Below are 14836 nucleotides of genomic sequence, written 5' to 3'. Positions count from 1 at the left end.
TGTTTAGAAAGTACATTAACGTCTCTTGCAAATGTATGTATGTATTTATACGGTACATTTATATGAACCTTTTCATAAATAAAACATTTTTTATTTATGAAAGTTAAACATTTTAGTTGTTTTTGTTTGTTTAACTGACTCGTTTAATTTCAAATAACATGTAACCTGCAATGTTGCATTTCAACGCATTACCGTTTGTGTTTAATGTTTGTGCATTTTAATTCCTTTTAACCTCACTTTCCACATTTCCGCAAAGCTTTTACTTTGAAGACGGCAGTGCGTCAGTTCCGGTTTCCCTCGGGTTAACTTGGCTGGCTTTGGTTGTTTCCGTTTGGACCAATATATTCGTCCACCCCCCCACATCTGAATGATTTCATGACACATGTATTAAAATAAGTTTAACGTTTCTTCTTTTAGCTTAATCTAAATTCATATTCACATTTGTATTATTTTCATCCGGGGGATTTAGTAAATATTTTACTAGTTTTTGTGAAAGTACCAATAAAACATTTCTAAAATATAACAATAAAATATTACTAGTAATTGTACACTTCGTTATTTTATTATTTTATTCTAATAAATATTATTGTATTTATTATTTATGTCATGTATTATATCTCACATTATCTGTATATTTATTGTATTTATTCTTTATTTTTTACTTCTACATTATTATTAAGTACAACAACAACTGAAGAAAGACTTTATTCAGTTGTTGTTCATTAAAGAAAAACCTTCCTTCTGGATATAATACATGATATTAATAATAAATACAATAACATTTTTAAGGAAAAGAGGAAAATGAAAGAGAAAAACAGAAGGAAAGAAAATGAACTGAAACTAAAGGACAAGAAGCAAAAGTAAAAGAAAATGAAATATAATGATAGGAAGCGAAAAGAAAGAGGAAAAGAAAGACAATTAAGAGAAGTAAATGAGGACACGGAAAGATAGAAAAACATGAAAACAAGGAAAAGAAGCGAAAGTAAAAGAAAATGGCAAGAAATGAAATGAAAGAGTAACGAGGGGAAAATAAAAATCAAAAGGAGGAAAGAAGGTAAGAGAAGGAAAACTGAAAGGAAAGAAGCGTTATAAACAGACTCTGTTTTCTGCCAGTGAACGTCACTTCCTTTATTCCAGTCAGTCAGCGTAGGAAAATATATTCACATTAATGTTCTGGCTTCTGTCCTCCGTCACTTTTCTGTTTCTCTTCACAACAAACAAACAACAAACAAACAAAACTCACGCAGGTAAAGGTGCATTTCACGGATAAATGTGGCAAACGGGGGAAAGTTAAAACATTTTCTTTTGGACCAATGTCAACTTCCCCACCTTCAATAATTAATTTAAAAGAGTAAAGTGCAACAAAAAAAGCAGAAAAAAAGTTAATAAAATACAGAAACATGCAAAGCAAAGAAAATATCTTCATAGCAACATTTATAATAATAATAAAAATCTGCACATCAACAAGCTGTACAACCGTATGAAATATCAAAGACAACAAGAACAAAAAGGAAAAATAAGAAAAACTCTTTTAGTAAAAGCATTGATGGAAACTTGATTGTGATTCTCTTCTTTGCGCAGCGAACAGAAAATGGCAGCATGAAGCTTTTAAATGTTGTTTGATGTCAGAGACTCAGAGAACTACATTACCCAGAGTTCCTGAGCCCGAGAGGTAGCAGCGCCTGGAAGGCTTCACTCAAAATCAAATAATGAACTTCCTTTTAACTTAAATTGGTGTTTTTTGTCTTGATTTGAACCTAAAAACATCTTAAGAAGAGAGAACTTGACTGAAATGAAACTCTGAGTGGTCTCTGACAGGAAACTGGGAGTTAACCGTCATCGTCACAACAACTGCGGTGTTTGACCAGGATCAGCTCGCCGACAAACGTCTCGTCATCTCGTCACATTCAGTTTGTTTAAACGTTGAGTGCTTAGTTTTTATCTGGTGATAATTAATCAAAGGAGTCGTTGGTGTCACCTGACGGTCATTTAGGTCACATGACTTCAGTCAGTCATTTGACTGTGCTGCCCAAATCGTTTTAAAATGTCTGAGACTCTTTACCTTTAAATTCGAAGAGTTAAAGGGATAGTTTGCACGTTTTGAAGTTGGGTTGTACGAAAGACCAAAACATTGATTTTACTTGGCAGAGCACGGGAGACTTCATGTTCTGTCTTTGGTGTTTTAAAGGGTTAGTTTGGATTCACCAAAGCCACACATCAACACAAACAGCGATGGAGGCAGCAGGAGACCAGGAGCCCCGGTGTTCTGCGAGGTAAAATGATTGTTTTTGTCAATGAAGTCTGGTAGCTGTTTGACAGCAAGGTGAAGCGGTGAAAATCTAAAATACGTCCACAGCAGTACCTCATACAACACCACAAAATCCAAAGAATACAATTCTTAGTACCTCAAGAGGTCTCTTGACCTGGACGACAGACAATCGCAGTACTTCCTGTTTACTTCATTTGAACCTGCCTGACGTTTAAGATGAAAAATAAAACTGTAAATCTTTGACGAGTCTTGTGGTTGAACTGAAAGTTAAAAGCGGTTCTGTGCATCACAGTAAGTTAAAGGGACGCATGTAGCTCCTTTAAACATCCCCAATACAGGAAGTGACATCAGAGGACGTTGTCTCGTCACAGACACTGATCCTTCGAGGTCATTGCACCGCTACCCGAATCCCGATCCTTAAATCTTTGATTATCTGACCCGTTTCTGTTGTTTTTGAGCAACGCGGCTCCACAGTGAATTATTCCCACAACCGCCTCCAGCTTCAAACCAGGGCTCTTAAAGCCGGTCCAAACTGGGCCAAACTGGACCAAACTGGACCAAACTGGACCTATCCTGCCTCAAACTCCCTTTGGATCTGGACCTTTTCCTGTTTTCTTACACAAATTCTGAAGGGAACGCCACATGTCCCGGTATACAAGTTAAAGAACCAAACTGGAGCTGCTGGGTATCGTGGACTTAAATCATTTCCTAAAACTTTTAAACTTTTAAAATTTTAAATCTTGACTTTCAAACTGCAACTTGTAGACTTTTCAAAAAACCTTTTTACGGGGAGCTCTGCGTGTCCAGTCAGCCCAGGACAGTGGGCCAAACTGGGGCTTCATGCCACCTCTGACTCCCCATCAACCATTTTCTTTTTGGATTCTGACTTCCAGGCTTCTTCCAATTGTTCACGCAGACCAACGAGTACCAACTCAAGTTCAAACAAAGTGCTTATCGTACCATTCAACGGCACCAAAGACTGCCTTTACAATGTTGGATTTAAGCCCCAAGTCAATGCCAACAAGTCCAGAGTCGACTCCGGAGTAAAGACCATCCAAGTTCCAAGTCATCCCGACACTGAAGTTTAACCTATCGTGTGTCGTGTGTAGGTATTTTCGGGGAAGAGGTTTAACCTTCACGTAGATTCTGCAGACGTCCAGTTCTGCCAACGAGCAGTCCAAGTCCCATCTTTGACTTCCCATGAACCATATTTCAGATTGGATCCTGACTTCCACAGTCCAGGGCTACGTCTAAGAGCCAAACCGCAGTTTCACGGCTTCCCTTGAAGCGTTCAACAAACTAGTTTTGGCGGCAGATTCCCACGAAGCTTTTAGTCTCTTTCACGATGTGTCCAGTTTCACTCTGAACCTTTAACATCAACTTTAGATTCCAACAAGACGCTAAAACCTTAATTTCACTTTGATATCCGGAGATACATCTCATCAAGTTTCTGGATTATTATGGTCTGTTTCAGGCGTCTGTAATGCTCTTATTTTCTAAGGTCAAAACCAACAAACCCCGAGTCACCAACAAAGTGCTTGTCATATAATAAAGTCAACTCTCCAGTCAAGAACAAGTCTCTGACCGAGTCCCAAGTAAAGACCAGCGTGTCCACGTGACTCGAGTCCACACCTTCGCCACATGTTGACGTGTCATCTGAACGAGTGCTTCCTGTTGCTTTAAGCGTCTGGTTCAGTCTCAGTTTCTGTAACTTTAATAAAACAAAGCGTTTCCTGCTAAACCACAAATATTATTCTGACAGTAAGAAATAAATCTGACGTGCGAGCACGAAGCAGAAAGTATGTTCTCACAAACACACAAAGACGGTTAAAGGGAGCCGAGACCATTTAGTTGTTTTTCCACATATTGGCACTTTACACAAGCGATAGAAACGTTTAGCATCATTAGTGGTTCTTTTAATGATAAACTGTGGGGGGTGCAGGAAGCAAGGCTGCCCCCCTCCCTGCAAGAGCTTCAACTCACTTTCCCATCATGCAACAGGTATCGTTTTAACAGTCAAAAAACATTTCCGGCGTCCCTTTAAACGACCTGAAGCTCGCGTTGTCACAGGACGGAGTGGAACACACACACACACACACACACACACACACACACACACACGGTGGAAACAGTGAAGGGCCGACGCCCTGCGGTTTAGTAGCACCAACGATGAAGAAGACGCCCTCACACGGAGCGAGAGGCAGTTTGGCAGAAGGTGAAAAAACGAATGTCAGCAATGTGACGTTACCGCGACGACGAAGGGTCAAACTCGTCCACCAACGAAGAAGAAAGAAAAACACCCTTTCAATGGTTCTGCTTTACTTAAAACATACTTCAATTTCATAGTTTCCTTCTTTAGAGCTGAAACGATAAACCGTCACAACAGGAACTTCATCTGCAGTCTTCAAAACAACGTTTGAAGACTGATTTATATATTTGTATATATATATAATATATATTTGTATATATATATAATATATATTTGTATATATATATAATATATATTTGTATATATATATAATATATATTTGTATATATATATAATATATATTTACCACCATTTGTCTTTTACAAGGAAGCCAATAATTAAAAAAGTATTTTCTTTAATGTTGTCCATCTTATTTATGAAACGGGACTTATTTTACAACAAAAGCATAATCTTTAATTCTTTTAAAGTTACTATTGTTTCTGATTAACAGATGAACAGATTAACAGATTAACAGATTAATCAATTGGTTTATAAAATGTCTGTAAAGACCTAAAGTGGTCTTTTAGTGTTCTGCTTCTTTCTTAAACATTACCAGTTACTAAAGTTTCTGTGTTTTTAAAGTATTTTCTTAACAATGTTTTACTGGATAGTTTGTAAAATCCCAAAAATTTAAATTAAATACAAATTTGGCGAGAAAATCAGACTCGACTTCCCCACGTGGTCGCGTCACATTGCTGATCCAGACAGTCTTCAGTGGCGGTCGAGGAGTTAGTGCAAAGGGCGCATGGCAACATACAACGACAGCTAAGCTAGCAGGCTAATCATGTAGACTCACTTCTGCTAAATACCCCACATTACATAAACACTTACTGCATTTCTTTAGCGCGACGCGGCAGGTAACGTTGTGCTTTGCTCTTTGTGCCTGAAGATATTTTCTTCAACAGGAAGGACAAACTTGTACTTTAGGCCACAAATAATCATTTCTACATTTCTGTCCCAGCGAGCTCGGCTGGAGGCGAATAACGCGGGAGACATTTTGTGGCAAAGGAAGTGCTAATGTCACGTGAAATGAAAAGTCAGCGGGCGATTCTTTTGGTAATATTGAATATCGTAACAGTACGTGTTCAGATGATTAAAGTCAGAAATATATAAGAAACAAACTTTATAATGTCGGAGAATATTACGAGTTTTATTCTCATGAATGTTTGTTTGTTGGATATTTACGACTTTAATCTGGAAGTTTTATTTCGCAAATTTAAGATTTGAGATCTCAGAGACTTTAATCTTTTCTCAGAATATTATTATTATATAATTATATTCTAATTATTATTATATAATTATTATATAATTATATGATTATTATATAATTATATAATTATTATATAATTATATAATAATATAATTATATTATTATATAATTATATAATTATATAATAATTATATTATTATTATATATTATATAATTATTATATAATTATATATAATTAGATAATTAATTAGATTAAGATGATTATGATATAATTATTATATAATTATATAATAATAATATAATTATTATAATTAAGATAATAATATAATATATTATGATATAATTAATTTATTATTATATAAGTTATTACCTATTAATTAATAATATGATTCATTATATAATTAGATTAATAAATTAATTTACTTATTTATAATTATTATATAATTATATGATTATTATATATTTATATAATATTATATAATTATATAATTATTATATAATAATATATATAATTATATTATTATTATATAATTATATTCTTATTATCAAGACGATTCTCAGGACTGATACATTTCCCTAAAACATTTACCTGGATGAATAAATAATTGAATTTTCATGTGAACGTTGGCGAAACATTTACATATTTCTGGGCGATGGGGTAGTTAATGAAGTCCCTCCCTGTCAACACACAACACACACACACACACACACACACACACACACACACACACACACACACACACACACACACACACACACACACACACACACACACACACACACACACACACACACACACCTACTAAACCAACACAAACACTAAACAAACCATAAAGCTGTTTTTAACAGAGGAGCGCGGAGCTTCGATTCACATTCAATCCACAACCTCCCCCCCCCCCCCCCCGACAGGCTCGACTGCAGATGTTGGAGAAATGTGCATCTAAAATCTGTTTATTTCCTCCGTGAACTGAAGTGAATGTGAATCGAGGCCGAGCTCCGTTACAGTTTCTTTTCATATTTAGCACATAAGAACCTTCACAAGGCTCTGACCCGTAGTACCTTCTGTATCTGTCCACTTCACCTGTACACTTGTCTCCTTCCCTTCTTCCTCTTCCCTCCTTCCTTTATGTCACTCTTTTCTTTTATCTGTGTTTCATTTTTTTTACTACAAACCTGCTGATCAGAAGCAGCAGACGACTCAGCACAGAAAGTCTTGAGGTGAAGGAAGGAAGAGGTTTTGATTGGCGCCCCCGGAGGAGTCGTGCTGCTGGACGACACACAGACGGACAGACAGACATGCAGTTAAAGAAACGCTGGTTTTCCAACAGCGTCCGATCTGTTTACAAGTGCAAGGATGGAAGGACGGCGTGTTCGAGGTTTTTGGCTTCATGTATCCTCAATCTGGGATTTCCACCAATAAGGAAGAGGAGAGGTAAAAGGGGGCGGGGCTTTTGTCGCAGGTGAGGTAAAAAGCTGAGTGATAAAAAAGACGGTGGCAGCTAGCGTCCCTCTCTGTTTGAGGTGCCGCCGCTCGCCTGCTCCTCGTGTTTCACCGCTGTGAGGGAGGAAGAGCAGGAAGCAGCAGAAGAGGTGGAAGGCAGCGGCGGGTTGACGTGCAGCTCCACCGGCGTCAGCGTGATCTCCACCTCCCTCGGGTCCTCGTGTAGTGTGGAGAGCGGCAGCGCGTGGAGGTGTGCCGCAGGCGGAGGAGCGGCGGTGTTGTTGGTCGGCCTCGGAGCTTTCTGGATGACCTCCACCATCGGGGTGCGTCCCGAAGCCGCCAGCTCCCAGCCGGGGTTCCCCGGACTCTGGAACAGCAGCAGCGGCCGACCGTGGCGGTCCGGCTCCCCCACCGTGCCCGGCTGACACTGCACCAGCACGCCGCGGTGCTCCACCAGCCGGTGAACCGGGTCCGACACCGCCGGCAGCTGACTGAGAACCAGCCCCGGCTGCTCCTGGATCAGCAGCTCCAGCACCGGCTGTGAAGAGGAGGAAGCTTTCTGGATGACGCCGCCGGTCAGGGAGGTGATGATGGGAGGGTGGGAGTGAGGCGCCGGAGGGGGGGGCTTGGGAGACAGAGCAGCGGGAGGAGGAGGAGGCAGGGCGTCCTCCGGCCGAGGTTTTCTCGGCCGTCCACGTTTCCGTTTCACCGGAAGAGCAGCAGAGCCCACAGCGCCGCCACCGGGCGCCACCGCCTCCAGGGGACGCTTGTTGCCATTCCCTCGTGCTTTCTGGACCACGGAGGTCGGGGCAGCGTGCTGCTGAGGGGGAGGTTGTGGCGGCGGGGCGACCTCCCGCTCGTACGTCAGGCAGCCCTGAGGCAGGATCATCACCGGGACAGGCCCCCCCTGCTGCTGGGGCAGCGTCGCCATGGCAATGACCTTCACCCCACCACCACTGGCGGCGGCCGGGCCTCCGGGTCCAGACACCCCCCCGACACCTGAGGCATCTTTAGGAGCCAGTGAGGGCGGAGAGGAACGGACGGAGAGCTGCGTCTTATCAGGGATGGAGCTGCGGGGGAGGATTCTGGGTAACTGCTTCATGAAGGCTTCCACCTGCAACACAGTTATTATCTGTTTATTATTATTATTAATATGAATAATAATAATGTTACTTATTAATCTTTTTATTAATAATATTATTATTAATATTAATAATAATATTAATATTAATCTGTTTATTATTCTTATTCTTATTATTATTATGATTAATAATAATGTTACTTATTAATCTGTTTATTAATATTATTATTAATATGAATAATAATATTAATCTGTTTATTATTATTATTATTATTAATATGAATAATAATAATGTTACTTATTAATCTGTTTATTATTAATATTAATAATATATTAATATTAATCTGTTTATTATTATTATTATTATTAATATGAATAATAATATTAATCTGTTTATTATTATTATTATTATTAATATGAATAATAATGTTACTTATTAATCTGTTTATTATTATTATTATTATTAATATGAATAATAATAATGTTACTTATTAATCTGTTTATTATTATTCATATTAATATTATTCATATTATTATTAATATTAGTATTAACAATATTAATATTAATGTGTTTATTATTACTATTATTATTATTATTCATATTAATATTATTCATATTAATATTATTCATATTAATCTGTTTATTATTATTAATATTATTAGTATTATTATTATTCAGATTAATATTATTCATATTAGTATTAGTATTATTCATATTAATATTATTATTATTCATATTAATATTATTCATATTATTAATATTAATCTGTTTATTATTATTCATATTATTATTATTATTATTCATATTATTATTATTATTCATATTCATATTAATATTAATATTAATATTATTAATATTAATAATATGAATCTGTTTATTATTAATAATATTATTATTAACATTAATTATTAGAACTGTGGAAAAGAACACATTAATAATGGAAAGAATAAAGAAAGAAATAGAAACCTTGTTGATGATTTCAAAGTTTAAAATAAAAAGATATAAGACTACTTATGATCAATTTCCCTCCAAAAAATGGAATTGAACATTTAATTTAAGTCGTATCAACATATTGTTGGTAAGAACTTCTTCTGATCTCCAACAAGATAAAATACATTTAAATAGTTTTTATCATTTAAGTTATTTGTGCAACTCCAAAAGAAAAGTTTCTATGAACAAAGGTTTAACATTATTTAAGATGTAAAGAAGGTTTCTTCAGAAATGTGGTAAAAATAATAATAATAATTATAAAAGCCTTTTTTATTACAATCAGCCCGACGCACACGTCAACCTACCGCAGGACGCAGAGAGGAGGAGGAGGGAGGAGGCGCGTCCAGCGAGGAAGGCTTGGCCGCTGCAGCTGATTTGTCTCCAGACAGCGACTTCAGCGAAGACGAGGAGGACGAGTCCCCGAGCTCCTTCTACAGACACGCAGACAGGAAGCAGTGAGCAGCAGCGACAGATAACAGGAAGTGATTAATGAACAGAAAACATGCGATCACCTTCTGATCCGCGGCGCCGTCACTCTCGGCTTTAGAGATGACGGGAGTTTTCTTGATGACCTTGTGGGGTTTGGCTGGACCTCCTGCAGACACACAGCTGTCAATCACCTCCGAGCAAACATCAGCGCGATTTGTGGTTCTTAAAACGTTTCCACACAAACGGGCTGAACCTTCAGCTTCATGACGCAACAAACGCTGCGTGAGCTTTATCAACTCTTGATTTGTGTGAGGTCTCAGTGACCTTTGACCCCCAAAATCAGATCCGTCCAATTTAGTCGAAGCGGACGAAGTTCCCTTCGGACGTTCCTGAGATACCGTGTTCACGAGAATGGGACGGACAACCGTCGTAAACTCAGCGATAGTAAAGAAGTTTCCTCTCAGAGCAGAAAACAGAAATGATTAAGAATTAAAAATCAGGTGAGGCTCCGCACCTGTATGTGAAGGTGATTATATAACGCTCACCTGTGCAGGTAGGTTGTGCAGTTACTTTACTATTATTATGATTTGATGGAAGCTTGTGAGGCGACATTATGTCAAGAATGTGATGTTTTAAGATCAAATAAATACGTATTAGAAACAAAGGGACGACAAGAGGAAGTAGAACAATATAATAAGTAAATAAAAACAAAACATATATCACACACACACACACACACACACACACACACACACACACACACACACACACACACACACACACCTGCGAGTGCTGCGGAGGTCACCAGCTCGGCCTGGCTGCAGCGAGGGTTCACGATGTGCTCCTGGATCAGGTAACGAGCGATCTCCACCACCGTATCGAATGAGCGCTTCAGGATCTTCTGCGCCCAATCACAGATGAGCTCGCACGCCGCCTCCGTCACTTCCTGTTTGTACGTCTGGACCAGCTCAGTCAGCTCCGCCTGGAGACGAAGAAGAGGAAGAGGACTCAGTTTAAAATGATTTACATTTCCTACGGGTGAATCTCTTATCTTCGTTTGTTAATCCAAGATGGCCGCGTTGTAGTCCAGTGAAGATGTCATTTTGTAGGCCAACCAGACATGTACTAACCAACTCAACATAAAGACATTTAAATAATGATACTTGAAACTATTTTAAAAATAAATAAACTGATAAGAAAAATATATAAAATAATATTATAAATATTTGACAGTTTTATCAATTATTTTAGTATTAAACATTTTAACATCTTTAAACATAAAAATCTAATGAACCTTTAATTTAAAATATAAAACAAGTTTACCATGAATTCAATGTTAAAATGTGTAATTACATTATGATTAGTTTTACACAAAATATAAAAGTATTGTGTAAAAGTGTGTGTGTGTGTGTGTGTGTGTGTGTGTACCGGGTCGTTCTTCAGGTCCAGGTTGGGCAGCAGAGGCATGTTGAGCACCGTCTTCCTCCTGATGCCGCTGTAACAGTACGTATCAGCCGCAGGTTAGGGAACACAACAACATACGATATAAAATAAACACAAACAGCTGTGTTCGAAATCACAAACTAACTTTACTGCACACTCAGTATCAGTGGTGGAAAGTAACTCAGTATTATATGTTTATATAAGTATTTTATGCAGATTGCAAATATTGGACTTCATGGTGTCATCAGTCCTGTGTTGTATATGTAGTGAGACAGAGACATGTGTAATGTTCCTGAACCAGGAACACTGAAGGAATCCTAACGGGAGAAGAACTCCCATGATGCACCGCTGCTGCACCACCACAACAAACTCCCATGATGCACCACCGCACCAAACTCCAGCTTTTACTGTTGTTTTCATTGAGAGCCCCGAGCGGCAGAACGCTACATATCGTCCAGCAGGTGAAAGGATATTTGGACTGTCCTCTGCCGCCGAGCCGTCGGGCCTTGATGTTGGGGAAAATGTCTCTGATGATCTTCCCAAAGTTGGCGGCGCTCAGAGGGCGATGCTGCAGGTTCTCACAGTATCTCCTGGAGGGACACAGACAGGAAAAGAGTCAGGCATCACATGACCCCACAGGGAACCTCGGAGGATTTTAATTTGTGTGTTTTTCTGACTTGTATGTCTCGTAGACGTCCTGTTTGGGCAGGCAGGTGTCTGAATGCTCCTCCAGGTGACTGCGGATCCAGTTACAAGTGTGAAGCTGGTCGGCTGTGTTGAACGTACTGGAGTCACCGCCTCCACTACACACACACACACGAAAAATGTTATGACTCTAAAAGATTTTTTTAACTTTATACATTGTTTTATTTTTTCCTTTGTTATTTTATTTGGTGTTTATTTAACTATTTTTTTTACAGTTCCGTAAATCTGTTCACTGATTCATCAAGCTCAGGCCTGTAACAAAAGGTGAATGTGAAATAATAATAAACCTCTTGTCTCCGGAGCTGGGTCCCGAGGGCAGCTGGAGGTACAGGTACAGCTTGTCGTTATCGGAGAAACGCTGAACATCTTGCTGTTAAAGCGCAACAGAAAAATAAAATCACACCTTCCTCTCAGCTGCACACACATCACTGAACTAATGAACTTTTGGGTCTTACCAGGATCTGATCCACTTTGGTCTGAACACTCTTACTGCAAGACAGAAAACACACAGCATTGAACCATTTTTAAATCAGGAAGTTTCCACAAGACATCCTCCCAGCGTTACTGTTGACTATTCTACATATTCAGAAGTAAAAGTACATTTATTTCAAGGCCTTGTATCAGTGGACTTACGAGATGTTGCTCTTGAGTTTCTGCAGCAGCATGCTGGGCTCCGTGTCGCCGTCTCCCGCCTCCAGCCCGTCCTCCCCCCGCCGGGAGGCTTCGGCCCGCTGGAGCCGCTGGTCCTCCGACATCTGGACCGACTAACCGGTGCTGAGTGCCACCATCTAAAGGACGACACACAAACACATTTACACTATACAACTTCTACTTTACTAACCCTATCCCAACGTATGTACAAATCCCTGAAAGTGTCGGATTTCAGCTTCTCAAATAAGTTTTATTCATGAACTGAAAAACCTTTTGAACCTTAATTTCACTATTATTATTAAATATATCTCACTATTATTATTATTAATATTAAATATAATATCTCACTATTATTATTAAATATCATATCCCACTATTATTAAATATCTCACTATTATTATTAAATATCATATCATTATTACTATCACAATGTGTACAGTTAGCTAATCTTGTTATGTTTAGTTTATTATTTTTTCATTTTAGATGTGTCTTATTTAATGCCATGAGTTAGTTTGGTCATTTGTAATAATACTGTAATAATATTGCCGTCAGACACGGATGGGTTACTGAACCCTAACTAAGTGTTAGGGCCCTCCTGACCTGCAAAATGTCCCTCAAAGAGACACGAAGCAACACGATGCTAAACAGCTGCAAACACACAGGAAACAATCAGTGATTCAAAATGACGAGAGACAAAGTGTCCCTGAAGAGACTAAAAATGACCACAAAGAGACACACAACAACTACAAGGAGACACAACATTTCAACAGATACACGCAAAACAACCATAAAGAGATAATAATGACCACAAAGAGACACACAACTTCACAAAAAGAGGCTGAACAACGATGAAGTCTGGTGGGGCCTTTTGCATGTTTGTGCCCAGGGGACCCAAAGTCTCAGTCCGCCCCTGCTGACAGACAGACAGGCGGGTCACTCCCACCTGTCTCCCGCCCACCTGTCTCCCGTCTCGTGCCACTGCGGCACACTGCATTTTAACATCACATTTGAACTGAGGCTCAGTTTTCAGCCGGTTCCGCGCTGACAGCCGGTGAACAACACAAACAAAAGGCCCGCTGGCTGCCGGGTAGTGACACACAGCGGCTGTCACGGTGCCGTTACGACTACTACCGGAGCGGGAGGCATGTTTCTGCGGGGAAAACACAGCCTGCCGCCGGCCATACCCGGTACACACACAGCGGCTAATGTTAGCCGGAGAGGCCCATGTCATGTCTCATTGCCGTGTTTACAGCGCGTGCAGAGCCGGTGGTCATGTGCCTACCATTTACTATTACAACACAACACACACTCTCAAACACACACACACTCTCTGCCCCAGCTCAACATGTTACTGCCGAGCTACGTTAACTGGCTAGCTGACAACAGACACCCTCCGCATTAGCGACACTTCAACATGTTAGCTGGATTTAATACAAGCAGATTTAACAACGTTTCAAACCCGTAGAAACGGGAAAACTGCGTTATGCTATTTTTGTTTGGCTAACATTTGCCGCGTTCTTACGTGGCTAGCTAGAAGCAAGCTGCTAACTAGCCTAGCTGGTTGCTATTAGATAGCATTAGCTAGCAAGCACAGAAACACCCCTTAAACATGTTTTCACACGCTATTTGTACTTTCAAAATAATTCCTGATAATAGTTCATTTATTCTGTTATTAATGTATGATTTGTTCAGTGAGTCCCATTTGGGTATTTATTTTAAAAAAGAAAAAGAAAGTACCTGAGCCAAGATACAGCAAAAATCCCCTTTCAGATTTTTTTGTGATTGGACGACTTTGTTATGTCTGCCTGACTACAAAGCCAACATCCATTCCGATTGGTCAACTGTCACAAATCTACCCGGATACCAAAAGCGGGTGCAATTTCATTGGTCGAGCAGAATTATTTTTCTGACGGGGATTATTCTGATTGGATGCAATTACCTGGTCTGCCCAGTTACAAAACAGATGAATTTATCTCGCAAAATCTGCATAGCAACAGGCTGTTTAGACAGTGAAAACGAAAGTACTTCAAATAAACATTTTATAAATAAGTATTAAATATGTCTGTACGTTAAATATTATACAGATTTTATGTTCTTGAAACTTTTATGTAGTTTATTTTATGGACTAATTTCCACTTCATCAATCAGGATAAATTAAAAGATTTAATGGGAAAACAATGAAAATTAATTATGGATTGCAATTACTGAATAATAATGATTTTACGAAATGTTTTTTGTTCTGGGAATACATGCTCAACTTGAAACAGTTAGAAATCTTGACATTACCACAGGATGGTTTGTGAGTAGCAGGTAATATATAATATAGTTTGATTGGGCAGAAATGTAAACATCTTATCAGGGAGAAAGT

General features: G+C 39.0%; 1 protein-coding gene across 1 annotated transcript; it reads right to left on the bottom strand.

Moving 5' to 3' along the window:
* Positions 1-6308: 6308 nt before the first annotated feature.
* On the bottom strand, positions 6309-14237 carry rfx5 (regulatory factor X, 5). The gene is made up of 11 exons (XM_029426357.1): positions 14206-14237; positions 12451-12605; positions 12273-12306; positions 12105-12187; positions 11790-11915; positions 11586-11702; positions 11098-11176; positions 10453-10651; positions 9753-9835; positions 9546-9671; positions 6309-8282 (listed from the first exon to the last, which is right to left on the bottom strand). The coding sequence occupies exons 2-11, from the start codon at positions 12570-12572 to the stop codon at positions 7227-7229; spliced, it is 2025 nt and encodes a 674-aa protein (XP_029282217.1). The 5' UTR covers positions 12573-12605; positions 14206-14237; the 3' UTR covers positions 6309-7226.
* Positions 14238-14836: the final 599 nt, after the last annotated feature.

The sequence above is a fragment of the Cottoperca gobio genome, unplaced genomic scaffold (genome assembly GCF_900634415.1).
Source record: "Cottoperca gobio unplaced genomic scaffold, fCotGob3.1 fCotGob3_158arrow_ctg1, whole genome shotgun sequence".
Taxonomy (NCBI): Eukaryota; Metazoa; Chordata; class Actinopteri; order Perciformes; family Bovichtidae; genus Cottoperca; species Cottoperca gobio.
The sequence above is the reverse complement of the archived record's forward strand: the minus strand, read 5'-3'. Positions and strand labels throughout refer to the sequence as shown.